A 16,379-nucleotide genomic window follows, 5' to 3' on the forward strand; every position below is an offset into this window, starting at 1 on the left:
AAGGCAGTCAAGCTTCTGGCCAAGTCGCTGACACATTTCTTGGGCGGAGGGATGACAAGGGATGTCGAGGTCTCGAACAGAAATAGAAATAATGGTCGATGTCACCCTCTCTTTTCGCCCATTATCGATAAGAATGGCAACTGTTCGTTCGCTGAAATCAAAGGATACAAGCCTTATTATTCCTTAGTGGAACCTGCGGACCTTCTTTCAGCCGGATACATCCACTTGTTCCTGGCTAAGACGAGACAGTGCATACGCAAGCCAGCAATTAAAGAGTATTAGTATGAACAAGACGGGAACAAGGAAGTCACATACCAATTGTACTCCCCCGTACCTCTACTTCCAATTATATTCCGGCTGCGTCGGCATTTAATCCATTTTGCGGGCCAGGAAAAGACCGAACAAGGCGGATAATAGTAAGATACATGTATAAGTACAAGCACGCACAAGTCCGAGTATGAATAAGTAAATGTACTTACCGAAAGGCACTCGAATACAGCGACAGAGTGGGGACCCCTGGCCATGGAGATTCCTCGATCAACGGCTGGTTGTCTGGCAACCATTCCGTTTTAGACCTCGAGCCGAGTCGACCAGGCAATACTATGCAATATTCTTTTGTATTTATAGTGTCGCGCGTCATTTGCATTGCAGCCCCGTTGCTTTGGATCTCCTTTAAAAGGCTGACGTCGCGCTGGTTGTAAATAAAATAATAATAGTCGATTCTTTTCCCGTTTCTTTCCTTCTTTTCCTTCCTTTCCTTCTTTCCTTTCCTTTCGTATTATTTCATCTTTCCAAGAGTGCTTATATCGCCAAGGCCAAGACTTTAATATCTCCCCCGGAAGAATACTAACGTCTGCATTCCGCATTATCGAGATACCGCTATGATCAATCTCCGGGGTAAACTGGGCGGGCTTGTCGCGGCTCTGCTTACCACGAGTATCGGGCTCGTCGAGGCAATTGCTCCCTTAACAATCAAGGGAAACAAATTCTTCAACTCCGAAACAGGTGCACAGTTTTACATCAAAGGTATGCCTACTTCTACTGAAAGCAATGGCTTTTCCCCGGCAAGGCTGTGCAACGAGCGCACCGAATGAATTCGGTTTGGAGGTATATGAGGCTGACAATGTAACAACACTTTTACGCGAATAGGTGTTGCATACCAACTACGTGCTCGAGTCGTAAGTTAGATTAAAATTTATAGAAATTCCGGAATGATGCCGGTTGGGAGTGCTTGTAATTGGGCTAACATCTAGAGTAGGACCCGTTGGTGGACAAGGAGCAGTGTCAGCTTGATGCCACCTTGATGAAGGAGCTTGGTGTGAACACAATCCGTGTCTACCAAACTGATTATACTGCCAACCATGACGACTGTATGAAGATATTCGCAGACGCCGGGATATACCTTTTCGTTGACCTCGCCAACTATGAAACCGGTATTAACGAGGATAATCCGTATTGGAGTCAACAGCAACTCTCTTCTTTCGCGGCTACTTTAGATGCATTTGCAAAATATGAAAACACCGTTGGTTTCTGGATCGGAAATGAAGTCATTACTAAGGGTAAATATATTCACTATCACTCAATTGATCGATCGCCATCGAACAAAAAAAACTACTAATCAATGTAAAATATATAGCCTCTGGTGAACGGGCGGTGTACTTTATCGCTGCCGCTGTTGCTGATATCAAGACCCATATAAAGAACAAGAAATACGATCATTCTGTGTATATTGGCTATGCTTCCACTGATAACGCCGACACTCGGTAAGTTTGAAGATATCTCGCTAAATAAATCCCGAAAACTGTGGTTAATTTTGATAGCCCGTTTGTTCAAAACTATTTGGCATGTAATCACGAAGGTTTCACCGACCGGGACTCCTCGATCGACTTCTACGGCGTCAATGCCTACGAATGGTGCAATCCAACAGATACTTTCCAGACAAGCGGTTACTCTCGCCTGACAGGCTATCTATCTGCTGCTCAGTACGATATTCCAGCCTTCCTAAGTGAAGATGGATGCAATACAAGCCCACCTAGATTATTCGAGGATATGTACTCCATCTTCGGTCCTAATATGACTGATGTAAGTTTTCGAGAGAAAAAATGCATGGTTGCGAAGCTTCTGAAGGACGAATTTTCTAAATTTTACTTAGTGGTGGTCTGGAGCTATCGTCTACGAATGGATCAACGAAGACAACAAGTACGGCTTGGTTAGCTATGGAATGGTCAAAGACACATCTACAGCCGTTGGTGGCGATCCATATGAAAGGTACTTCGCGCTGAGCCGCTAATTTGGGATGAAATCAACTAACCCGGATACGTACTGTAGATCTGGTACCCCAACGCCAGTTTCTCCGGACTTTAATAACTTGAAAACCGTTTGGGCTAGTGTCAGCCCTACAAGCCTCACCTTGAGCGCGTACGTCCAGATTCCGATAACACGCGCAGCCTAGATACATATATACTAATACCTGAAAACTAGGTATACTCCAACCAATACTCAGGTCGACTGCCCAGCCAGCTCTGCTAGCGCTTGGACAATTGACCCGAGTGCCAGCATCCCAACCATCGGAGATATCGCAACGTCCCTGCCTGCGTCTACTAGTACTGGTTTGTCCCCTTCGCGCGCTCCCTCTTCCTCCACCCCTTCCGCACGTTTTACGAGTATTACAACCACTTCGAGTCCAGCGAGTTCTAATTCGGAAATTCCAGCAACTTCAACATCGAAACCAAACTCCGCGAGTTCGGTACATATTTCTGCATGGCATATTGCCATTGTCATGATTATCACGACGTTTATGAGCATGTACTAAATTCTTTAGACAAAAGGTGTCACTTTTCTGTGGGATTACAGTTTATGGGTCTTTTCTTAGTGCTTAATAGTTTCCATCTTTGATGGAAGTGTATTCCCATTCTGAATTCCGGGGTTCTTTCATTATATGATATTCGAACAGGAATACCATTATCGAGATGAACCACAGCCTGATTGATTAGTTGGTTTTATATCCCATATAGCGTTCTTGCATCGAGTTCATGAACGGTGGACATGGTTCTGTTGCCGCCCAAACTACTTCTGTTTTGTAAAATATGGCATTCTGGCGAATTAATCAGAATTCAATGTTTCTTTCCAAAAATCCTAAAACCCTCTCTCCGTTATTGTTTTTGTTATTATTATTATTATTTTGCTTGTGACGCCCACCTTCCAGCGGGAAGTCGCCAAGGCACCGCTTCCAACGGGAGCGTCTCGTACGAGAAATCTTGGGATACATCGACAACGCAATCTCTTCAAAAATAACACGCGCATGTAATGATACAGCAGAATTCACTTTTGGCCATTTTAAACAGTGACCCCTTTCTTCTTTCGACTCTCCACGCGTTGGTGGGTATTTATGCTCCGAACTTAATTTTCTTTCTTCCATTAGCTAAATTTCGGCGGCTTGGGCTTGAATAGCCACAGGCCAAAAGAAACCATGGCCTCTAGTATTACCGCTCTCCCAACAGAAATACTTCACGAGATCTTGGGCCATCCGGATCTGAGCCGCTCGGACCTTTGGGTAGCGATTCGTATATGCAAAACATTCTATAATGTCGCGAAAGAATATATTCCACGCGATCCAGATATCTCCCTTTGCAGCAATCGTCCGGGGCAGTTGACAAGTTTCCTTCGAAGACTATTGGTCGAACCTTCCTTTGGTCAGAATTTCAAAGAATTGAGTGTGATATGGGGGTATGCGGAGCGAAGGAATGATTCTGACTCCGATGCCTCAGGTGGGGATGAAATAAAAGACGGAGCTGGGGACTTTCAATGGACGGACCAAGAACTTGAAGGTTTGGACGTTGTGGCGAAGAAGTATAGTTTCCACCCACGGTGGGTTAAATCTATTCTAGAACTTCAGGACCCTGCTTCTCTTCTTATCCCAATCCTATGTTTGCTCCCGGAGCTGGAGGAGTTGGATATGGGTACCCCTGTCGTTGATATTGAACTCGAAGGGGTCTATTCCGACTGTTTGGACGCGCATCTGGAAGAGTTTATTCATAGACTTATTATGGATGACAAAAAACATATTACAGAGCCTGAAGAGATACAAGAAGGATTTCCTGAATCGTTGAAAAATTTAAAAAGATTTTCAAGGGGGCACATGGATAACGAAAACGCATTTGACATCGATAAAATCTTCCCCGTTTTCTTATTTCCAAACATCGAAAAGATCGGATTAAACACGCTGGGCGGCGACTTCTCCCTCCTTAATCGTTTCGAGGAATCCTCATATCTGTGTAAAGTCAAAGATCTTACACTATTCAACCTCGAATGCGAAGCAACGGAGCTTGCAAGACTCTTTGAGTTCTGTGAAGGGTTGGAGTATGTTAAAGTTAGGTTTGAGTGGGTTGATATGGGTATTTTGGAAAATTGGGAGGATATGGAAGAGACATTCAATTTGGGGGTTGTACAACGGGCTTTGTTGGAGCATAAGGAGACTTTAATGGATGCTAATGTGGAAGTTGAGAGAGATTACTGGTGGTTTAAGAGAATGAAGGGGAAATGGAGATGTGGGAGAAAGCCTTCTTGGTGGGGAGGTGAGAATTGGGAGAGCGATTGAGAAGACGAAGACTAGCTTGAAAATGGATTTGTTTACCAAGGAAACATGTTTTTTTTAAAAGGGTTTTGTATGGTTTAATTTCAAATTGACAATCTGGTCAAAGGAATACAATTTGAATACTAAAGATGAATTTGTCCTGGTCTCACACCCGGACGCCACAAAGGGAGGAGTCCCTTTGTTTCAATTTCGCCACTCCTCCCCCTATGGCGGCTGGTTACGCGACCAGTTTATCCCGCGAACGTGCCTCCTAGCGTTCGTTCCTTCCAATACCCACCACCTTCACTTTACTATGGCGATTTTTTCCGGGTCACGGCATAAAGATGTGGTAGTTCAAAGACATGCTTTTGTTCGACCTCCTCCACCGCTGATTTCAATTGATAGTTCAGAATATCCGCCGCGAATCCAGGGATGGAACGGATTAATCCAACAATTCGGGGATTGCTGGCTATGACCAATGGGTATTGAGCGGAAATCTGCGATAGTAATCCACGGAATGGATCGAGCTTCGAAGTTTCTAGCCATGATTTGACGTTGTCCAGGTGATCCTTGAACGGTGTTCCGGCATCTGAGGGGGTTGCGGCGCTAAGAATTTCTTCCTTGTTATCGTACGTATCCTCGTATATCATTTCGATCAATAACCCCCATGTGTCGAGTAGTTCCGCCCGTGGCTTGGAGAAGGTATCCGTGGGTTTTATAGACTTGAATAAGAAGTCCAGATCTCTGAATTTTTGGTCGGCTTCCGCTCTTGCCTGAGTATAGATGTACTCTTTGAACTCGATAGCTTGTATCTTCTCCCCGAAAAGATACGCTTCGCCGTAGGATAGCAGCGGGTTCAATGTTTTGGGTTCGCATTTCCCTTTATATGCGAAGTCGAAGAACAGTTCGCACGCTTGTGGCGTGTCCACTGGGGAGGATAGGGCTATTTCCCTCTTTACTGTTTCTGAAAATTTGGAGTTCAAGACTTGCTTGAAATAATGAGAAGATTTTATGAGTACGGATTCATGGACATGGTAAGTTGCCACATCTTCTGAGTCCAATGGACCCACTTTCAGGGCGATCGTGGGCGATTTCAGCACTCTATTGTAAAGAGGGGTAAGATTTGTGAGTGAACTGCTGCTTTACTCAAGATAGTAAGACTACAAAGAAAAAAACGCCCCCCCTCCCAAGCCCTAGGTCACAAAGCTCTTGAGGTATCTACTGCCGTGCAATTCGGGTAGGCATATGCATGTACCGGGGTAGCGCAAGTTTTCAGGCACGATATAGCGAGAATCCCTGCGCTGCCGATTTTGTTGCTGTTGTGGCATTTTTTGTTTAGGAACCAAGCCCACAGGGTGACTTCACTTACTCTGAAAGATCCATCGTGGTGGATTAGTGCTGTTCAGTGTAGCGGGCGTGCGGCCCAGAGAAGTTTCGAATAGATGTATCTGGAGAACCTATTTAAGTAGGTTCAAGTCTCTTTTCAGTGGGTAGGTGGAGCCTTTGAGGTTCAAGAGTCTGGACAGAAATCTAAACGCTATTTAGACTAACAATCAATACTGTTTCTTTCTTTCCCCGCAGCTCATATTTGAAGGAAACCCTCAGCCTTGCAAGGTGCGTAAAAGTGTATTGCACGTGCAAGAACGAAATTGATTTCGATTTTCAAGATGCTAACCCCGCTTCAGCCTTGTGTCACAGCAAATATGTGGCACCGCTTGCCGAGAAACGCTAGTTTTGGTGCACTTTGCAGTGTCTGGCAGAGAGGAGAAACCCAGGGAATTGAATTGCGGGAGGATGAACCCGGAGTATCGAGACAAGGCTGGAACGTACCGTCAGAAACCTGAATCTACCAGGTTCAAGATCTGAACAGGCCAAATGATGCCTGATCCTCAACAGTGCCTACTCATATGTCGTCCTGGCGTACTTAAGTGCGAACCCCGCACCGATCAAATGGAATTGGATACGAGAATTTTCTGGGTCTCTTCAACACACCGCTGTAGAATTTTTCATTTCGACTAGCCTGTTCAGAATACAACAATTTCAACTCGTCAAGTCCTAGTTAAGAGTTAACATTGCTCCCCAGCGCTAGCCCTAAGTTCGCGAAACGAAAGGAGGAGTATTGTTAGTCTGGGGATAGTTTATCCTCGGTCACTCAAAATACCGCCAAAAAGAGAAGGGGATCACAGGAGCTACTGGCATAAATCCAGAGCACCCTGATACGAACAATATTAAGATGACTAAACGAGGCGTCCCAGGGTAAGTTGTTACGCTCACACTTCGCGAAGTTATTACGAACAATTTTCTATGTCTTCAAGTGCATTTGGCGATATTAGAAAAGCCTTGGGCCCACTAAAGTGCTGCAAATAGTTGCCCACGCTATTGTAACAACTGCAAACTAGACTGTACCTGTGAGCAATGTAACTACTGCCACAGCTGTCAGACGAGTGCAGCATACACCACTGGAGGAACGAATCATCCGTGGCGCCATAATTGCACTGGGCCTGATGGTCGTTCAGTGGGAAAGTTTCTGAGGGAAACCTCAGATAGATTTGCACAGTAAGTCTTTATAAATCTAGTCTAGGGTAGTACAATAAAAGATGATATAATACCGTCATTCACTACGTCTTAGAGCTGACATGTGAATACTGTAGATACTGTGTATCAGAAGTCTACACTATCAAAATCGGCGAGGATAAAAAGTATTTTATACACTCAGAAGCCCTTCGCCAGACCTCCCCCGTCATGAAAAAACACATTGAGCTCGAGATGAAAGAAAAGACAAGTAAGACGATAGAATTCAAAGACATAGTCGACAACGATGTCGCCTTCATCTTGTTCATCCAGTTCAGTTATTTTGGTACATACGGTTACGACGATAGTGAGAAAGAAGACGCTCTTCAAGTACACGCTATGGTCTATGTCTTCGCAGAAAAGTTCGAAGTTCTAGAACTAAAATCCCTTGCCCTGAAGAAGGCAACCTCGCTATGTTCCAAAGCAATCACAGACACTTCCGCTACTAGCCTTATAAAGGTCCTGCAATTCATCCTCCCAGAAACTATTCCAATCATTTACAATTCAACATATGACTCAAATACCGGGAAGTATCCATCTACCGTAACGGAATCAGCGGATAAGGATGCAATTTCCATCACGACAACCAGCAGAGACGGGTTTCGGATGCTCCTTGCTAAATTCGCTGCTCATAATATTGACAGTTTGCGCCGAAACGAGTCCTTCATGAGTGTTTTACAGGATCAGCCTGCGTTCAGCGCTGATGTTCTTCTGTTCACTGGGGCTTCTGCTGGATTCAAAACGGATGGCAAGGGTTGCTTGGAGTTCTAAAACTTGCTCGTTCAGACCCCCTGGACGCCGGACCACATTCGGATATAGACGTCGTGAGCTAGCAGACATCAAGATGCTTCCAAGTCCCTTTACTAGTAAGTGTAGGTCAGTAACCAACAGTATTATGGTATTTTTTTGCGCTACCAGGAGCTTTTCATGGTCAATTCGGGTAGTTTTATTCATAGGTTCTGGTTTTTTCAACATTAATTAGGCTTTCACGTTGTATTTTTGCAAAAGGTTTCTGTTATTATGTATGTGCAGTTGGTTTCATAATTCAATTTCAGGAGAAGCGCTCAAGTCAGCGCCAAATGAATTCATTTCTAGCTCAGCCAGAATACGTAGGAGATTCAACGCCGAATTGAAACGTGTAATCACCTGACACCGATGTCATTGACCCATTGACCAGCTTTTTACTCGAACAGTATCATAACATAGCTTAAAATCCAATCGTCACCCACCTTCAAGCTGAATCCTTACACGACAACTTCGACTTCGACACCATCTGCAAGCCCCATCTAGCTCTTTGCTATTCTTATTTCCACTCCTTACTAACACCACAGGGAACCAAGCCAACGGCTAATAACCTTCAATCATGGTCAGAGGACATACTGAGTACGTGAGACCATTGCATTTTGGAGGTCCTTCCAAGTCCACGCCGTTCCGAGACTGATATCAACCATCTACCAGCTGCTCTAAGTTTTGCTCGACTTGCAAACTTGATTGTCTATGTGACAATTGCAAACGATGTCATACTTGCGAAGACATTAGGTCCGAGCTGAAATCTGCTTTTCGCTGTAGAAATTTGGTTCACTTTTGTGAGATCTTGGAGATTGATGTTAACGCTAGGAATGAGATTGAAAGACTTCCCCGGTAGGTCAGCAGTCAATACTGCTTCCCCGTCTTTGTAATCAGCCTGAGCTGTCTCTATCTTCTTTCTAACATAGTGTGTGTGTACTAACCGCTGGGATTGGCCATAGACATTGTGCATCTGGAATCCTCGTTGTTTTCGTTGGAGAAAATAAAAGAAAGTACAGGGTCCATCTCGATGCTTTCCGTGGCGCGTCACCATTCTTTGAAAAGGAGACCTTGCAGAAGTCGAAGGACTCTCACATCCAGAATATCACGTTGACAGAGAAAGTTGATGACCCCGAAGCCTTTGAGATGTTCATTCAGTTTGCATACATCAAGAACTACATCGTCCCCAACAAGAGAGCCTTGGATCAACTCTTCATTCACGCCAAAGTGTATGTTCTCGCCGAAAGATTGGAATGCACAGACCTCAAGGCATTGGCCGTCAAACGCGCCACGAGATACTGCCTTGGGAGTTTCGATACCGCATCCCGATACAACGGAGTCATCGCTAGCCTTCCGCGTGCGATTTCGACGATCTATAGCTTCACGGTTGATCCTAATTCCGGAAGACCCCCCGGACGCAAGGGAGGAGAAACAGAAGGAAGTTTGGTGGAGTATATCATCCGTGATCCTTTCAGGTTGTTGCTCGCTAAGATCTCCAGCTGTCATCTCGCGGAATTGAAGACAAAGCAGGATTTCCTTAGAATTCACAGCACCCGCTCTGATTTCGCAACTGACCTCCTCCTATTCCTTGGCTCTGGAGAAAAGATGCAAGTCGACAAGAATGGCAACATGGTTTATCCATTCCAGTTTGTTTAAAAAGGTGTTAGTTTGGTTTTTTGGCGCTGTGACTGTTGAATATGTCGTGCGTGTTAGGCAAAACTTCCTGCCAACCCACAGCATGCAATAGCTAATAAGATAACGCTAGAACGACCAATAATTAACATAGGATGAGACGTTAGAGACTTTTAATTTTGCAATTAATCGAAATAGTAATTCCATGACTTTTCCTTTGAAGTATGACTGTTTATGCTGCAAGCCAAGAGACTCATGTAGGACCATACTGCAGTTTACGTATTTACAAGCTAATCACGTTAAGTAGCTCCTGACTCATCCATCCGAAGGGCCAACTCATCTGAGGTTGTCCTCTATACTCGCTATCATGTGACTCCGCGATTCATATGTATACATTCACGTTGATAAACCTCTTCTTTAGTTCTTTCAAAACATCCTTCTCTTCCTTGAAATCCACTCCGTGTATTGTAGTTTGGCAAGCCTGAAGCTCGATACAGCCCGTTTAGAACAACTCACAACTCACAACTCGCAACACGAGTACTACATACTAGCCAGAGTCGCTCTCGTTGGGCATAAAAGCTCGGGTTAAGAAGCGCACGAGATAGCAGACCACGCTGCCTTTTAAATTATAAACAGGGCGAGCTTTGAATTCTTTCGCCTATAAACCCTCCTCAAAGGTTGGAACACGGTTCAAGATTCAACCTTTTGACATCAAACAATACCCTAAGCTACTGAAGCTACAGCCGGTTGTACTACCAGTTGTTCTTGGTTAGCACTCACAATCAGTCATTATGGTACGAGGGTATCCAAAGTATGTACTCCCTAGACCATTGGAGCCCTCCCACTAGCTCGGTTGATTAAGACTAAGAAATCTTTAGCTGTTATCGCTTCTGTCAACAATGCAAATCCGATTGCATATGTGGAAACTGCGACTGGTGCCATACATGCCGGCCACACAAAGACCTCTTAGACAGTCTGCCTGAGACACGTACTCAGCGCGATAATGACCACAATATCGCCTGCGATAACTATGACCGATCACATAGCTGTGATTTAGGCGAGACGCAGCCTCAGAGCGATACTGTGAATTTAAAGAGCAAGGATCATGCTATCACTTTACAAGGGTTGGTGGGACATCGATACTGTGGGATTGTTAAGTTGCTAATATATACATACACTTTAGCGCCATGAACTCGGATTTCTTTGCCATAATCGTGGGACCCGAGAAAAAGGAGTTTAATATCCACACCAAAGCCCTCTGCGCGGCGTCGATATACTTCAATAATATTGTGAACTCGGGGATGGCCGAATCCCACGATAAAACCGTAACGCTCGACGAAGGTATCGATGCAGAAACCTTTGCACTTTTCGCACAATATTGCTATATGCAAGACTATAGCTACGAAGATAAAGATCATCCAGAACCACTCTATCTACACGCCAAAGTCTACATCCTCGCAGAAAGACTACAATGTATGGGACTAAAGACAACAGCCCTCCACAAAGCCAGCCATCGTTGCTTTACTTCAACACCTTCGGCAAACTCGGAGAAAATGACGGAGACTATTTTAATCATCTATAACCATACTCATGACGTAAATACTGGAAAATTCCCAGCCAGCCCAAAGGAGAAGTGGCCAAATTGTGATGGTGTTGTAAGAGATGGGTTTCGAATACTGCTGGCGAAGTATTGGGCTACTCATCTTGTTGAATTGAGGAAACAAGAGGCCGTTGCATTGACTTATCAGGAATGCCCGGAGTTTATGGCGGATTTGATTCTTTTTGTTAATCCGGGCAATCCGCCTTTGATGATTTGAGGGACTTTAGCAAGTGTAGCGTACGTGCTTGAAGATATTGTCGAATAATTAGCTTATGGAGAATCACAGCATTCTGCTTTACCTTTGATAGATATTGAAATACGAAATGAGAACTAGATTGCTCATAAAAAATTAGATAAAAAATTAGATAAAAAGAGAAACCGGACAAAACTATGGAATATTATGGGCTTTCAAATGCCAGCTTGGGGGCCCAGCGAACGTTAACTCGCGAGGGTACCGTACCGGTACTTGGCTCAGAGCTAGTGTCGCGATCGATTCGTGTAACATCGCAAGGCTCTTGGCACCCGCCTTGGCACACTACTGTGCCTGGGCGTTGCATTTTGAGCAGGCTTGAACTCGAAGATTTCAGGCAACTTTTGGAAGCCTGACCCCAGACTAAGGGAGCCTGGAGCATGGTGCCAGCGTGCCTGAGACCCTATGAGTACGAAATTTATAGATCTTGGTCATGAAGCAAATATTAAATGACCTTAAGTCAAGAACAATTCGACATATGGCATTTATATATATCGCAATACCGTCTCCTCGAGGTCTCTAGATGAACGATTACCTTAATATAATCCGTGACACCTATCTTCGATAGTCGACTTAGATTTACTCCTTATCTTATCAGCAATCTTAAAACAACCCAGTCTTGTCCAAGATTTGTTCGAATCAGACCGGTGCACATATATATATATAGAGCGCTATGGTTCGTGGACACTCCAGGTATGCATGTGGAAACCCCCCGTCATTTTGTCCTCTCACAAAAATTCTAACATGATATTTGCGTACGAATAACAAGCTGTCCAAGCTTTTGCAAGAAATGTCAAAATGATTGTTTATGTGACCGGTGTACAATGTGTCACACATGCCCCCCACGTACCATAACCTTTAAAATGGGGGATGTCATTACAAGGACTGAACATGTTCCATCATGCGACGAATTAAAACATGACTGCTCCTCCGAGAATACGTATGTCCGGGACGCCTCATTGAATTCTACTGGTGCAGTATTCGGTAAGTTCCTACCTACTGCAATGGGGTTTTTATATCTGCCAGTTATAAATGAAGTTATAAGAGTACTGCTAACAAAAGGCTTGAGATCCCGTGTATATATATAGACTCAATATTAAAAGATGGCGTTATCAAGATCCAGATACCGTCAGGAGATACCTATTGGGCCCACAAAACAGCTCTCGAACGGCATAGTGAGTATTTTAGTTGTCTTAGTTCGTCCAAACTGGTGGAATCGCAGACCGGAACTGTAGAACTGGACGACCCGGAGGTGGATATACCTGATGCAGTTGGGGCATTTCTCGAATATTGCTATGTTGGAGATTACTCCGAGAAGGATAGCATCCCCAAAAACTTCCAACTGCATGCCCAAGTTTACGTCTTTGCGGAGCGGACTCGATGCCAACGCTTGAAAGCGATGGCATTAAGAAAGGCAACTTCAATCTGTCAAAAACCCTTCCCCACCTCGTCTGGAGACGCAGATAAGCTACTTGAAATTTTTGATCAGGTCATTACTTTGGTGTATAACCATACTTCGGACCGTAGTGCTGCTGTGGTTTTCGGGATCGAGAATCTGAAGCCAGTGCCATCCGCTCCCGGGCCCAACCCCCGAATGGGAGAGATGATTCCGAGCTCCCTTTTTGGTCAAGTGCAATGGCAACATGCTACGGTAACGGCTTCAAGCACAAAAGAGTCTGTTCCAAAGGTGCCAAAAAGTTCCGCGGGAGATGATATTGTTCGAGATGGGTTTAGAATGCTTTTGGCAGCATATTCTGCGACCCATTTGGAAAAATTTCGAGCATCTCCGTCCTTCATGAGATTACACCGTTCATTACCCGACTTTAGTTCCGACTTGATTTTATTCGTGCGACCTGGGGGGGATATCAGTACTGATGAGAACGGGATCCTAAGGATTAAGTTTCGAATGGTTGAATTCCCACTCGAAGAGACTTAGACACTTTTCAAAACTTACACTTTTCGAGTTATTTGTTATTGATTTTTGAACTGTTCATATCGCCTTGCCATAGCATTTAAATTCGCAATGCATTGATGAGTATTCCCCTTTGCAATTTTATAGTAGTCGACCCTCGGGACCGGATGCTATTCGTATCGTCTAATGACCTTATTGAAATACTACTATTTCCCAAGCTAAAAGTTAACGTAGTTAATGTAAGCCTAAGCTGGCCTTAAACTGCTTCATGTCTTAGAAGTTATAGGAGAAATCCCATACATTTGTACAAGTCGCTTAGGTTTCTTATACACTTTTGGATACGAGGCTGATAAAATTCGTGCCCAGCCCCGAGGCTCATACAATTCCATCGGTTTCAGATCCCGACGCGACGTCGCGCTTACCATCAGTATTAATATATTGCTAGGATCTAAAAACAGTTAACTTTCCTTCCTATCTTTAAGAAAACCTGCCCCAAGCCAGTACGTATATGCGGTATCAAAAATGGTTCGGGGATACACACGGTATGTTTCTCGATTCCTTAGGGTTTATTTCTTTCTGATGGTTACGTCAACCTAACATGCAAACATGGTAGTTGCTCTCGCTTCTGCAAGTTCTGTAAGCAGGACTGTAGATGCTCAGCTTGTGATAGATGCCATACCTGCAGACTTCGTAGCTTTGAGGCCTCGGGCGAGAATCTTCGGGATCGGAGTTCGAAGGAAAAGTCGTCTGACTGCAAGACCTACCAGCACGACTGCCTCGATGATGCACCTAAAATGGATAAAACGATCCCTGAAGAGGGGAAGAGCTGTTGGGACTCGTTTGTGAGGCTCAGAGGAACTTCACCTGGCAATCAAGTCAACTTTGAAAAGTACGTTATCCCAGCCACCTTTTAGTCCGCGTGTGCCAGGCCCGCCTTGAGGCTTTGTCTTTCGATTCTTGTCTTCGAGCTGGGTGAATGTGCAGAGCCGCAAGGTTCCCACAACACAAAACTTGAGACACCAGCGCTGCTATGTCCAAAGCACCCCAAAGCAAGACCACATGCGAAGCAACTTTATCAATCGAATGATATGGTCCTAACTGTACTTCGTGTTGTCTGGTACCAACGAGACCAGTCCTAACCTTAAGACCAGGCGCGGGATGGTTCTCACCCTCATCTGCGCCTGGTATACTGGTCTCAAAGCTAAATGCGGCTAGGAATATTTATGTAACGTGCTATATAACCTCTAACCCATCTAATGTAATCTTATAGATTTTCCCAGTCAGGCATCGTGACCATCCATCTCACCAAGGAGAACATCAAATACAACATCCACGAAAGTCTCCTTTTGGCGGAAAGCCTTTATTTCCAAAGGATGCTAGAGATTAAAATGCTCGAATCACAAACACGAGAAGTCTCCCTAGGCCTTGAGGTCGATACGAAAATAGCCTTTGACCGGTTTATACAGTGGTGCTACTTCGGATACTACATCTATGACAACGATAAGAACCTGCCGCTATTATCGATTGACGCCGCTGTCTATGTCTTCGCATCGAGAGTTATGTGCGACGACCTCCAGGATTTCGCAGTCAAACAAGCGAAAGCACTGTGTAATTCTAAAGACAAATCTACAATTCAGGCCAACCTATCGATCTTACCCGAAACTATAGAATTTGTCTACGAGAATACATACAGTGCAGACACCGAAGAAGGGGTTTTAATGCAAAGCGTACTAGAAGAGCTAGACCTGCAGATGGATTTTGTTATAGTCTCTCATGATGAGCCTCAAACGATTGGAGCAGTCGGAAGTCGGGTTCCACAGGATAACTTCCGCAAGCTTCTAGCTTTTGTTTCAGCACGACATCTTGACCAACTGCGAAAGGAACCGTCTTTTATGACAGTTCATCGCTCATTGTCAGATTTTGCTGCGGATGTTTTGTTCTTTGTCCAGCAGAGCTCCGATGAGCACGAGCCTGTCAAGCACGCTCCCTGTATACTATCCTGACACTACTATGTTTATATATAGCCCAAGGACCCCGCTCGTTCTCTTCCAGCATATCTTCCAAGTAACCTAAAACTGTCCAAGAAATATAATTTTTCTTTTTCTTTTGTATTATGAAGGATTGTGAAGAGGAGGCGCAAGATTAACCAAGCAAAGGCTTGTTGGTATATCTTGCATGCCTGGAAATGCTTTGCCTGCATTTTCCAAGGTAAAATGCGTTGTCCAAGACTTTCCAACAGTATCCAACATAACTTAACTGGCGTGTAGTGTGCCCCCAATTCGGCCATCTTCGAATATGCAATGCAATCCACGGCACCGATATGAATGTTAAATTATGTCTAAGCCGGCTGACTAGGTTGCCAAATTCAAGCCTCAAATCACGCGACGGATCTTGGAGTTCGGTGGCGGCCAGTCACAGAGTCAGCGTCAACAGGAGATGCATCCGTTGGACCACATGATCTTGATAACGAAGATTACGATTGGATTCGATTCGGCCAGCACCGAGGACATGGACATGACCATGGTCAATTAACATTACTACCTAGGTAACCAATACCGACGTTCGCCAAATTCAAGCCCTCCCTTCTCCCAGTCCCAGCTCCGAATGCAAAACCCGGGAAGCTGTTAACTGACAAACTACCAACATTCCATTCGCATTCGCATTTTTTGGCTTTCCAGCCTTCTGGATTACTTAAGGATGTCAATGCTAAAGATCTTTTCACGTAATGCGCGGTGGTCAGGTTGTAAAGTTGTACTCAGAACGGGCACCGTCTGAGACCACTTTGACAGATTTTTCACCGTTTCGTTGCCCAGTTTGGTTCTTTGTGTGCTTTTAGTTCGGTATGGCGTCATGAAGCAGCATTTTGTATGGGCCACAGGGATACGAATTGCGGTACCGCTTCCCCACGCTAAAATCCACAACGGGGACCTATATTATACGCGTGCTAACGTCGACCGACCACATGGGAAAGGAAAGGACCCACTTGCTTTGGCTCCAACCGAGAGTGCATGAGATGTATGCAGGCCCTTGTTGTTGCGAAAATTAAGAAAAATAG

The 16,379-nt window shown here is 44.6% G+C and overlaps 8 protein-coding genes across 8 annotated transcripts; 7 read left to right on the plus strand and 1 right to left on the minus strand.

The window, feature by feature from the left end:
• Window positions 1–881: 881 nt before the first annotated feature.
• Window positions 882–2,812, plus strand: AOL_s00043g350 (uncharacterized protein; the record flags this gene model as incomplete). The annotated part of the gene is made up of 8 exons (XM_011120836.1): window positions 882–1,026; window positions 1,150–1,178; window positions 1,259–1,559; window positions 1,637–1,763; window positions 1,821–2,082; window positions 2,153–2,268; window positions 2,329–2,418; window positions 2,482–2,812. 8 exons carry the CDS (start codon window positions 882–884, stop codon window positions 2,810–2,812), a joined length of 1,401 nt encoding a protein of 466 aa, XP_011119138.1.
• Window positions 2,813–3,469: 657 nt separating this feature from the next.
• Window positions 3,470–4,597, plus strand: AOL_s00043g351 (uncharacterized protein; the record flags this gene model as incomplete). The annotated part of the gene is made up of 1 exon (XM_011120837.1): window positions 3,470–4,597. The coding sequence occupies one exon, from the start codon at window positions 3,470–3,472 to the stop codon at window positions 4,595–4,597; it is 1,128 nt and encodes a 375-aa protein (XP_011119139.1).
• A 287-nt stretch (window positions 4,598–4,884) lies between these two features.
• Window positions 4,885–5,956, minus strand: AOL_s00043g352 (uncharacterized protein; the record flags this gene model as incomplete). The annotated part of the gene is made up of 2 exons (XM_011120838.1): window positions 4,885–5,674; window positions 5,943–5,956. The coding sequence occupies 2 exons, from the start codon at window positions 5,954–5,956 to the stop codon at window positions 4,885–4,887; spliced, it is 804 nt and encodes a 267-aa protein (XP_011119140.1).
• Window positions 5,957–6,806: 850 nt separating this feature from the next.
• On the plus strand, window positions 6,807–7,915 carry AOL_s00043g353 (uncharacterized protein; the record flags this gene model as incomplete). The annotated part of the gene is made up of 3 exons (XM_011120839.1): window positions 6,807–6,829; window positions 6,941–7,129; window positions 7,225–7,915. 3 exons carry the CDS (start codon window positions 6,807–6,809, stop codon window positions 7,913–7,915), a joined length of 903 nt encoding a protein of 300 aa, XP_011119141.1.
• Window positions 7,916–8,507: 592 nt separating this feature from the next.
• Window positions 8,508–9,586, plus strand: AOL_s00043g354 (uncharacterized protein; the record flags this gene model as incomplete). The annotated part of the gene is made up of 3 exons (XM_011120840.1): window positions 8,508–8,527; window positions 8,714–8,785; window positions 8,893–9,586. 3 exons carry the CDS (start codon window positions 8,508–8,510, stop codon window positions 9,584–9,586), a joined length of 786 nt encoding a protein of 261 aa, XP_011119142.1.
• Window positions 9,587–10,353: 767 nt separating this feature from the next.
• On the plus strand, window positions 10,354–11,379 carry AOL_s00043g355 (uncharacterized protein; the record flags this gene model as incomplete). Its single annotated transcript, XM_011120841.1, has 3 exons — window positions 10,354–10,373; window positions 10,441–10,686; window positions 10,746–11,379. The coding sequence occupies 3 exons, from the start codon at window positions 10,354–10,356 to the stop codon at window positions 11,377–11,379; spliced, it is 900 nt and encodes a 299-aa protein (XP_011119143.1).
• An 896-nt stretch (window positions 11,380–12,275) lies between these two features.
• On the plus strand, window positions 12,276–13,348 carry AOL_s00043g356 (uncharacterized protein; the record flags this gene model as incomplete). The annotated part of the gene is made up of 2 exons (XM_011120842.1): window positions 12,276–12,396; window positions 12,501–13,348. 2 exons carry the CDS (start codon window positions 12,276–12,278, stop codon window positions 13,346–13,348), a joined length of 969 nt encoding a protein of 322 aa, XP_011119144.1.
• Window positions 13,349–13,846: 498 nt separating this feature from the next.
• Window positions 13,847–15,327, plus strand: AOL_s00043g357 (uncharacterized protein; the record flags this gene model as incomplete). Its single annotated transcript, XM_011120843.1, has 3 exons — window positions 13,847–13,866; window positions 13,938–14,213; window positions 14,595–15,327. 3 exons carry the CDS (start codon window positions 13,847–13,849, stop codon window positions 15,325–15,327), a joined length of 1,029 nt encoding a protein of 342 aa, XP_011119145.1.
• Window positions 15,328–16,379: the final 1,052 nt, after the last annotated feature.

The sequence above is a fragment of the Orbilia oligospora genome (assembly GCF_000225545.1).
Source record: "Orbilia oligospora ATCC 24927 unplaced genomic scaffold scaffold00043, whole genome shotgun sequence".
Lineage (NCBI taxonomy): Eukaryota > Fungi > Ascomycota > Orbiliomycetes > Orbiliales > Orbiliaceae > Orbilia > Orbilia oligospora.